This window comes from Medicago truncatula, chromosome 8, assembly GCF_003473485.1.
Source record: "Medicago truncatula cultivar Jemalong A17 chromosome 8, MtrunA17r5.0-ANR, whole genome shotgun sequence".
Lineage (NCBI taxonomy): Eukaryota > Viridiplantae > Streptophyta > Magnoliopsida > Fabales > Fabaceae > Medicago > Medicago truncatula.
The window spans coordinates 1830177-1840822 of record NC_053049.1 but is presented as its reverse complement, the minus strand read 5'-3'; the positions used below and the strand labels follow the sequence as shown (position 1 = coordinate 1840822).

Sequence of the window (10646 nt, the reverse complement as noted above, 5' to 3'; positions counted from 1 at the left end):
GATTAAGCTTTAGATTTAGGCAAATAAAGGAGGTAAATATTGTCAAAGTAAATGTCACGTCTATCTTAAATTTTCATTTCGTCACAAAAAGCATTTCTTTTTTGAAATTACCAGGACAATGGACTGTATCACATGTTGAAATTAGACACGGTCCATTTCAATTTTCAATATTGTGTTGGAGTTTAGTTATATATATTTTTTAACCGTTTATCTTTTCTTTTCCAAATCAACTATTTAGGATCAAAATCATAAACCCTATAAAAAATTGATAACAACTACAAAAATAAACTTTAAAATCAGGGTTAAATAATTTTTTATCCCTGCATTTAAAATGACTTTCAACAATAGTTATCCGTCTTTTTGTCAAAAAAAAAAAACAATAATCACTCAATAATATCATCAATAGTCATTAAATTTTTTGAATAATTTAAATACCGGTTTATAATAAAACCACTTACGAAGTTTGTCCAAATTATGTTCTAAAAAAAAGTAATCAAATATATAATTAAATTTTATCATGAAAGTAAAACTCAAATTACATTTTTACATTCTCTAATTTTATGATTTGCATGTATGTAACCACAACATCATAAACATACCATGTCATGTCCATGTGAAATTTATGACACATTACCATAAATCATAAATCAATCATGATAAAACCTTCACCAAAATATCATTAGAAAACAAAAACTCAACAACTTCAAAGAAATATAAAAAATGTATATGAAAATAGAAAGCTGCGTGTAATGCAAGCTTCAAATCAATCACTCACACTTTTCATCTTAACAAAGGTAAAATCTTCTTCTTCTTCTTCTTCACATTTTTCATTTTTTGTACTTTCTCATTATTTTTCTAATTTTGTTTCTATTTTTTTTATTTTATCATTGTTGTTTGTTTGAACTTGAAAAGAATCATAGTAAGAAGCAAAATGTGTGTGTGATTTAGGTTTTTTTGTGTTGTGTTTCTGTTTTTCTAGTTTCTGAGTGTGATTGTTTATAAGGAAGCAAATTGGGTTTGTAAATTTAGGTTGTTTTGTTTGGATTCCGAGAAAGTGTAGGAAAATTTTGGTTGAGTTGCATAGTTTGTGCAAAGTCACGTGCTTTGCACGAGGATGTTGAGCTGAGACAAGGGTTTGGAGAGTAAATGGTGGTACTTCAATTTCAACATTTGGGTTTTGAAGGGTTTTTTTTGTTTGTTTGTATTGAAGAGAGAAAATAGGGCTAGCATATTGTTAATTTTCTTTTATTTTGAGAAAAGGGGAAATGCATTTGTTAGTGTAGCACCCATACCTCTGATCAAAGGCGTGTCCGGTGTCTGACATTGACACTATGTGATTACATTTAATTAATTAATTTTCTCAAATTATTACCGGTGTTGACTTGTTAGTGGCGTGTCTGGTGTCCGTGCTTCATGTAAGAGCTTGACTTTGTACGACATAGTTCGAATCTGAACAGGGACAGTTGTAAATATGGTCATTAGTGCATCGTTATTAATGATAATCTCCCCTTCCTCTATTTTTTAAAATGACAAAAGTAGACTTATGTGGCAATGCGAGGAGTTCTCATTGGATGTCAGTGTAAATCTAATTTACATCAACATTACATTTCCATTGAACTCGTTTTTGTTTTCTTCTAACAGAGGTATTGTTCATTTTCTAGTAAGTTAAATAACATGAATGAAATGTTCATCTTTTTTTCTTAGCTGCTAGATAGAATAATTTGTTCTGTGACTCCTGCAATTACTTGACCTGGTATTTCTTGTTTGTTAACTGTGAGTTTTTGTTTCTAAGTATGAGCACTTCACTTGTGTTAAATCAGCTTTTGTTCATAATTAGAATTGTAATGTGTGTTTATACTTCTCTTGCAATGCTCAAAGTCCATGCCATGTTTATTTATTTATTTATTGGGAAATTAATTAAAACGACATGATTGATTGAAAGCTTGTGTGCATTTTTATTTTGAGATAGAAACTCTTTGACCGCGTATGATGCAAAAACTTATATATGTCATATTATTACAAAGATTTTCTGAACATAGATTTTAGCAACTAATGGCGTCATCAGATGAAGAGGGGGAGATTGTTCCGGATTCTGTTGATGGTTATTGGTTTGAAAATGATAAGGCTGAATTTGTGTCACTTTCTAGTTTGACATTATTGTGGAGCGTTAATGATGTCACATGTAACTCAGAAGCCAAAGTGTTTTTACGTGGTACCACCGATAATGGTCTCCAGAAAATTCACAAACAGATTATAGGATGGAGATTTGAGCTTTCCTTTGAGCAGCCTGAAATTTCAGTGCTTTTGAGGGAGAAATACTGGATGACTCTTCTAAAACCGAGCAAATGCTTTGAAAATACTATTAGGTCAGTCTTGGTTACAGTTTATTGGTTGCACTGTGTGAAATGGAAACCAGAGGAATCAAGAGCATCTATTCTTGTCAAAGTGTTGAAGGAATTTAGGTGAACACTTTCTTTTATCCTTCATAGATTTCTTTTGTTTGCGTATTCCGAGCCATTTTCAATTAAATTATTGTCTGTTTTGCAGCTCATTTGATATTACACCATCTGAGAACGATGTTCTATGTCATATGGCATTGATTAGTGAAGCTGTTAAAAGGGACACAGATTTAACAAAATCCAAGGTTCATAGTTCTATTAATATTTTGGATTTGTATGTATGTTTGAATTTCCTTGATAGAAAGAAACCCTCTCAGCCTCATGTAGTTATATTTATTTTCAGAAATATATTCGTATGCATCAAGTGAATATTCAAGTTCTTTTTTCTTTCAAAAAAAAAAAAAGTTCTTTCTTTTTCTAATGTTACGAGATATCAACCAAATAGAATAATATCAACACTCCACTAGTCCCCCCTATGCAAATGCATATATGTTACATGCATCAAGTTTGCTTTCGTATGCATATTTTTAGGTAAGATGTTTACTAATTTATCATTAGAAGTCACAAACAAGGTAACAATTTCTCCAAAACAAAATTTTCTTACATGAAATCAGTCAATCTCCGTATCTTAGTCTCTTCAGAAAAGACTGGTTTTTATACAATGTGCTAAACAGCTTAAGAATCACAAATCAGTTTCCTAGAGCTTATTTAGCAATCTTGAAGTAATTGTATATAGAAAGATCTATTATGGGTTGGTACTTCCATTCTACGCTAGATCTTTCAATTACATTTGCCTTTTGCTTTTACATGAAATGATTTTATTTCCTTTTTTCCTTATTAATATCAATAGGGACTCATGTACAATAGTTTACACATTAGAAACAGTAACTTGTAACTCATCAAATGACCTTTTAAGTTGGTATTAGAGCTTTCGATCCGGGAGACTTTCCTTCCATTTCAAAACCATAGTCATCTTCATTGCGCCACCATCACCTTCATTATGTCCTCAGACTACTTTTTGTCCAATAATTAGAAGAGGAATGCTAGCAATACTCACTTTTTAACACTCTCTCTAGCACTCACTCTTCTGTTGGATGAAATCAATGTATGTCCAACCACTTTGTGTGGGTTCAATTTTCAAAGTGTAGATCCACAATGATTTAAACCAATAAAAGAGTGAGTATTAGAGAGTGTGTTCAAAAGAGTGTGTTACTAGCATTACTCTAATTAGAATATCTTAAAAATTAAATCAAGTATAATTCATTTGAGCTGTCCTGTTCCTTATTTTTTAGTAAAATAAATGGAACCCCTGAGCCTGGTATTTTAGAATTTATGGTAACTATGGCATTTTCCTAATTTTTGTTTATTTCATTGGGCAGTATTTGCTTAATTTCATTGGAAAGACATGTTCAAATGGAGACTTCCATGCGGTGAGCATAATTTTTTTTTCTTTTCGTTTTTAGTATGCAATATTTCATGTTCTTTCTTATTCATTATCATGCTGGTTGATTAGCAGGATGTTCACACGACAAAGAAATTAAAAGTGATAGTTGAGTCAGAGGAGAATCCGGAGCAGGAGAATGACATTGTTGAATCAGAGGAGGAGGATCCGGAGGAGGAAAATGACATAGTTGAATCAGAGGAGGATCCGGAGCAGGAGAATGACATTGTTGAATCAGAGGAGGAGGATCTGGAGAAGGAGAATGACATGGTTGAATCAGCGGAGGAGGATCCGGAGGAGGAGAATGACATGGTTGAATCAGCAGAGGAGGATCCAGAGGAGGAGAATGACATGGTTGAATCAGCGGAGGAGGATCCGGAGGAGGAGAATGATAAATCTGACGGTGAAGGCGTACTCAATTTAGATGAAGAGCAAGATATCGGATACGATACTGTTTGTGCAATTTGTGATAACGGTGGTGAAATACTTCCGTATGTATTCACCCACCATATAAGTCTCTAACCATAAAGACTTATTATTGTCCTTTGCTTATCATCTTTCATCAAAAAGTAAATAACCTTTCTCTTTTTTTTGCTTAACTGTTTATTTTAATTTTAATGATCCAGTTGTGAAGGAAGATGTTTGAGATCCTTCCATGCAACCTTAGAGGATGGTAGAGATTCATTGTGTGCATCTCTTGGTTACACTCGTACTGAAGTCAATGTAAGTAATGTCCCAATTTTCCTTTACTATATTTTTTCAATAAATTCCCCAACTCAGAGTTAGCATTATTTTTCTTTGATTCCAACTGAATTTAATAAAACCAAATCTTAACTTTGCAGGCTTTTCCAAACTTCTATTGTGAAAATTGTAAACATAAGAAGCATCAATGCTTTGCATGTGGCAAATTGGGTTCATCTGATGAATCATCTAATCCAGAGGTATATTTCAGATCATGTTTAGCTTTCACATACAATGCATCTGGCCTTTCTCAGCCTTGACAGAATTTCAAATGAATTACCTCCAAGGATATGTCATTAGTTTTTTCTCTCCCACAGGTTTTCACTGATTAGTTAAGTGTCCAGAAGAGTTTCTTTATTATTTTGTGCAAAAAACCGGGGGTTGGAAATGTGTAGAACCTTTCTTTTATTTGTTTTCTGGCCTTTTGATTTTGGACTTCAATCCAAACCTCAATTTATTTAGTTATTATGCCATTAATCTTACCGTCTAACTAATTGCTGCATGATTATATATCATTTCATTTATTGACGTAAGTAAATTTAAATGTAGCCAACGATCAATGTGTAATTAAACATTTCTTTTGTTTTTTCTTAGGTATTTCCTTGTGTTACTGCAAATTGTGGTCACTATTACCACCCTGAATGTGTTGCAAGACTACTCTACCCTGGCATTGACATTGGACAAGAGGAAATGAGAAAGCGCATTATCATCGAAAAAACATTTGTCTGTCCTCTTCATATATGTTCTTTATGCAGAAAAGGTGAAAATAGAAATGTTCATGATCTGCAATTTGCAATGTGTAGACGCTGCCCTAAAGCTTACCACAGGAAATGCTTGCCTAAGTAGGTTTTTTCTTGTTTTCATTTCTTCTTGTATTCCCTATAAACAGTTTTGTGTCCTATGTTGAACACCCTTCTATTACTATACATATCATGTGTGCTTTCTCATTATCTCGAACTTTACTACTTTCTTCAGGGAAATTTCCTTCACATATGATTATTATACGGGCATTGAGATGAGGGCTTGGGACAATCTCCTTGACAAACGAATTTTGATGTATTGCATGTAAGTTGTTAGTGTTTGGTAATTGGATATTAAAATGTGTTTTGATACACTGTCCTCAAAGTAGTAGTCATATGAGGCCTTACACTGTGTTCTTTACCCATTGTTGTTTAGGAATCACAAAATAGTTTTGGAACTCGGAACTCCTGCTAGAGACCATCTGATATTTCCGAATAAGGAAGTCAAAAGGAAGATAATCAGTACCGAATCATTACACAGAGAGAAGGATGCTATACCATTGAAGAAATTTTTTGAAGATCTTCTTCCTAATAAGACATTGAAGCCAAAAATGACTATAAAGGAAAGAGTTGGTCTTCAAATGGGTGGTTCTTCCAAAGTTATGGAGAAAATATGTTCTAAGCAAGATACACATATGTCAACTGGACCAGTTTATTTTGACAGGGCTAGAAAATATTTGAAAGTTGAAACCATGTCTGGGTCAAATAGGTCGTTACCAAATTATGAAAACAAAGTGCCTTTAAAAAATGTTAACTTGTCCTGTAATCCAAGGTTGGATGAAGCTAGATACCAACAGAAAAGATCTGTTGGTAGAATTGAAGAAACAAGCTGGAAGAAGCCTCCGGTAAAGAAAGTCAAAACATCACTTGAGGATAGAAAAGCAGATATGGAAAAACGGTATTTTATGTGCATTATCATATGATTTCTCTTTTTATCAGGATCAATTGAAGAAAAAGATTGATTGTAAATTCACTTGTTTACATTTGGACATTATGATATGCAGAATTTTGGCTTTAATGGAAGAAGCCACTTCTACATTGAACATGGAAAAATTTAAAAAGGACAATCATGCCGTCAATACAAGTTCGAGTCTCACAGAAACTGTATTTCGTAAGACCCTTACTCTAGGAAAAGTTGAGGGTTCGGTTAAGGTTTGTCTTCTTCATTCACTTCAATGTAGCTGTCAGAATTTGATGTCAAATAGAATCTGAGCATGTTAAGTTAAATGGTTAATTATCCATTTTGCTTCTGATGATAGGATCTCTGACTCTTTTGTAGGCTGTTCAAATAGCTTTACAGAAGCTAGATGAAGGATGTGGTATTGAGGAAGCAAAAGCTATTTGTGAGCCAGAAATCATTCGTCAGCTTTTTACTTGGCAGGTTGAAACATGTTATCCTACATAATCTTTTGTAGTACTTTTTAGATTCATAGAGGTGTAATTTACAAACAATCGTATGTCTCTCTCTAACTGCTCAAGCTATTTCCGTGAACAATTACGCTGAAAGCTCTAGCTGTTAGGTGAAGAGTGAAGACACGTGAATGATTTTCTGTTACATCTGCAATATGAATCCTAACATGTGGGCTTGAAGTGTGGATACTCCACAAGCCCCTATGCCTTGTAGTGAAATTCATTTTTTTTTTCTTAGCAGAATGAAGTGGCAGGGATCAAATCAAACTCTAGACCGCTTGGTTATAGAGGCTCCGATGCCATGTCATCAATCACATATCGTTAACTCTTTAATTTGTTGGATGAAAACATGGATACTTTGATATTGAAAATCTAAATCATGATTTTTAATTATGTGTTTACTGAACTTGAGTGTAAGCTAATGCAAACAACTACCAGTCTTGCTGAGCTGGGCTCACGCTTTTTGTTAACTTATGATAAACTAGTACATGACCTATATTGTTTGTATACATAGTTTTTCACAGGTATTTGTATCATACACACATTCAGAAAATTATGCAGACCTTCTTTCCAATCTTTCTCACCCTTTTGTCATGACTTTAATATTTATAAATATTGCATTGAACACACATACACGCACAAGCAAACACAATATTTGATTTCGATGCCATTATAAGTTCAATTATACCTGCATGAGAGTGTTTGTTATAATTTTCAACTTCATGCATAAGCTTATCAGTTAGTATTAGTGTAGATATATGAATGAAGTGCTTGTTTGAAGAAAACACTTAACTCTGATCTGATTATAATTAACTTGCAGAAGCAGCTCAAGATATATCTTGCACCTTTTCTTCATGGAAGGCGATATACTTCATTTGGTCGTCATTTCACTAAAATAGATAAGTTGAAGGAGGTAAATACTTTCTTTTAGAATATTGTTTTCAAGCATTGGTTATCAAGAAGCTGAAATTGTATTACATTTCTCATGATCTTTTGCTTGAACTATGCTGGATATATGGTCATCAAAATTTATTCTTGTATGACCTTGTCTTGATGAAAATGAAAGCTGCACACTAGACAAAACTATCCTATAGTTATTAACTTATTATACAAGCATGATATTGTTCGTATTACATCACTAACTTAGATGCTTATATTTTAAACTAGATTGTTTTACTTTGCTCTTAGCCTCAGGGATAACTGATTGTAATTAACGATTTTATGATTGCTCATTAATGTATAAACTCATTAATGTTTTATATTTTCTTGAATTCTTGCTCATTACTATAGCTAATGTAGAGCTTTCTAATGCAGATTGTTGATAGGCTTCATTGGTATGTGCAGAGTGGTGACACGGTATGTAGTTGTCTTTTATGCATATCTATTTTTTATATCTAAATTTAAAGATGGTTCTGGCTCAGTATCTTAGGATACATGAACAGATCTCATATTTCTAAACCTTTAGCCATTAGATATTGAGATAATTGGAAAATGAACTTCTCAAATTGATAAGAGTGAAGTTACAAGCATTGATACTCAGTGAAGTGTTGAAATAACCATGGTTACTAGACTAACATAATTACTAACTAGCTATAAATAATTGATCCAAATATTAGACAATAATCAGAAATAAGTAATCTAAACAAACCCATAAAATACTCAGCTTTAGTGCATGAAGTTTCTGGATAATTTCCTTGTCCATTAGATTGGAGGAAATCGGTTTTTAATTTCCTGGTCCTTTAAATGATTGGAAGATGATATTGGAATCAAAAATTTGTAATATTTTATTGTTATTGAACTTCTCACATTGACAACATTTTCTTGAGGGATGAAAAATTCTTATATGAATGATCGATGTTAATAGTTTCAATTTAACTTAATTGTTATTTCAACTAATTTGCATCCTTCATATTAATGTGGTACCTTCTCCAGGTTTTGGACTTCTGCTGTGGTGCAAATGACTTCAGCTGTCTAATGAAATCAAAGCTTGAGCAGACTGGGAAGTTATGTTCCTTTAAGAACTATGATTTATTCCAAGCTAAGGTACATTACTGGATCTATCTACCAATACATAACCTAGTTTCTAAATTTGGTTATTACTTATCAATGACATAGGTAAATTATTTCTCAACTTTTTGAGCATTTTTTGGATGCCAGCAACTAATATAGATACTGTAGATTTAGTTATAACTTATAACCTTAACGCAAATGCAGATTCATGGTCATTCTTTGGTTCAGCTTGCATTTACTTGCTTAAGGTGTTAAAAACTCATGTGCAATAAAATATATTGGTGCTTGTTGTATTGACTTGTCTAGTAAATCTATGCATGTAATAGTTATTTTTGCATCACACCTATCTATGGTTGCTTCCTGCTTCAAATTTAAATTTGTAAGATGCTTGAATTCCAACAGTAGTTTTATGATCTTCCTTTCTTTTCACACTTTTCCCTGCCAAAACTTCCTTTTATCGCTAATTGTGCTCTTCTGCCTGTAGAATGATTTCAACTTCGAAAAGAGAGATTGGATGAGTGTCCAGGCTGAGGAATTACCCCATGGTTCTAATCTTGTAAGGCCTTAAAGCTTTTGCTCCAATTAGTTTACAAAAACATATAAATATTTCAATGTTGTTGTTAATATGATCTTCTTTCACTTTGGTACTTGACTAGATCATAGGGCTGAATCCTCCTTTTGGGGTCAGGGGTTCTCTTGCTAACAAATTTATCGACAAGGCACTGACATTTAAGCCAAAACTCCTTATACTTATTGTGCCAAAAGTAACTAGAAGGTTAGTATCATTTTTTTCTTTAACCTCAATATTTATGCCATCAATTTTGGCCTGACATATTTCTGTACAAATTTGTCATCAACAGCACAATTTTTTTCAATTTTTAATTTAAGAACATGCAACATGAATATTGAAACTGAAGATATTATAAAATTTGATAAAATACATTAAATTGAAACATTATATATACACCAAAGCACGGTAGAAAAACAGGCTGGAATATACATTAGTATATGTCTTTCTGCTAGTAATATTAATCAGGAAAATACTAATGTCTCCACTAATTTCTACTTAGCCAGACTTGACAGAAAGAAAGCTGGATATAATTTAATTTGGGCGGATGAGGAAATATGTTCAGGAAAGGTGAGTTTGTTAAAATTTCGATGATTTTAATCCAAGATTGTGTGACTAAACCAAGGGCTTATATATGTCTTTCGTTTTGTTTATTCCTCCAGTCGTTTTATCTGCCTGGTTCTGTCGATACTCGAGATAAGCAATTGGAAGACTGGAACCTGAAGCCGCCGCCTCTTTACCTTTGGAGTCGCCCTGACTGGACTGCTTGGCACATGCAAATTGCTCGAATGCATCGCCACATCAAATATGATGCGTATAATAATAATAAAGGAAAAAAAGTGACAAATTATCTTATGGAGGAGAATCATGATTGTTATCAGAATTACCCTGGGTTACATGCACCTAATAATTTTTTAAGCATATTTGATGGTGTTCCAGATGATAATGGTGACATTATAACAGAGAATGGAGCAACTAGGTTTCCTTGATGAAGAGAACTAGAATGGGAGGATGGATTACCTATGATGAAGCTGAGGAAATGTTTTTTTATATGGATTTATCATCTCTAGAATGAGGATGATTGGGTTGAAACATTACAATGAAAAACATGTAAAAAAAAATATTGGACAAAGTATCCAGTAGTATAGTGCAATACTTGATGTATAGTCTAACTAATGTGGTTTGGTTATAGTATATATTGATAACTAGGTGCCAATTATGTCACCATAAACATGCAAGCCATGGAATCAAGTTTTTTTTCAATAGATTCAAACACA

General features: G+C 33.0%; 1 protein-coding gene across 4 annotated transcripts; it reads left to right on the top strand.

Moving 5' to 3' along the window:
- The first annotated feature begins 655 nt into the window (after window positions 1–655).
- On the top strand, window positions 656–10634 carry LOC11431108 (protein ENHANCED DOWNY MILDEW 2). 4 transcript variants are annotated; one of them, XM_024773333.2, is made up of 19 exons: window positions 656–794; window positions 2040–2462; window positions 2548–2644; window positions 3779–3829; window positions 3916–4331; window positions 4467–4563; window positions 4683–4781; window positions 5176–5423; window positions 5557–5646; window positions 5758–6279; window positions 6386–6533; window positions 6661–6762; window positions 7612–7704; window positions 8106–8147; window positions 8724–8834; window positions 9286–9357; window positions 9458–9576; window positions 9876–9939; window positions 10032–10634. In XM_024773333.2, exons 2-19 carry the CDS (start codon window positions 2053–2055, stop codon window positions 10356–10358), a joined length of 3108 nt encoding a protein of 1035 aa, XP_024629101.1. In that variant the 5' UTR covers window positions 656–794; window positions 2040–2052; the 3' UTR covers window positions 10359–10634. The 4 variants fall into 4 exon arrangements, with proteins under 4 accessions (XP_024629101.1, XP_024629099.1, XP_003626780.2 ...); XM_024773331.2 differs by having other exon boundaries at window positions 671–794; window positions 2025–2462; XM_003626732.4 differs by lacking the exon at window positions 656–794 and adding an exon at window positions 858–1643.
- The last annotated feature ends 12 nt before the right edge of the window (window positions 10635–10646 follow it).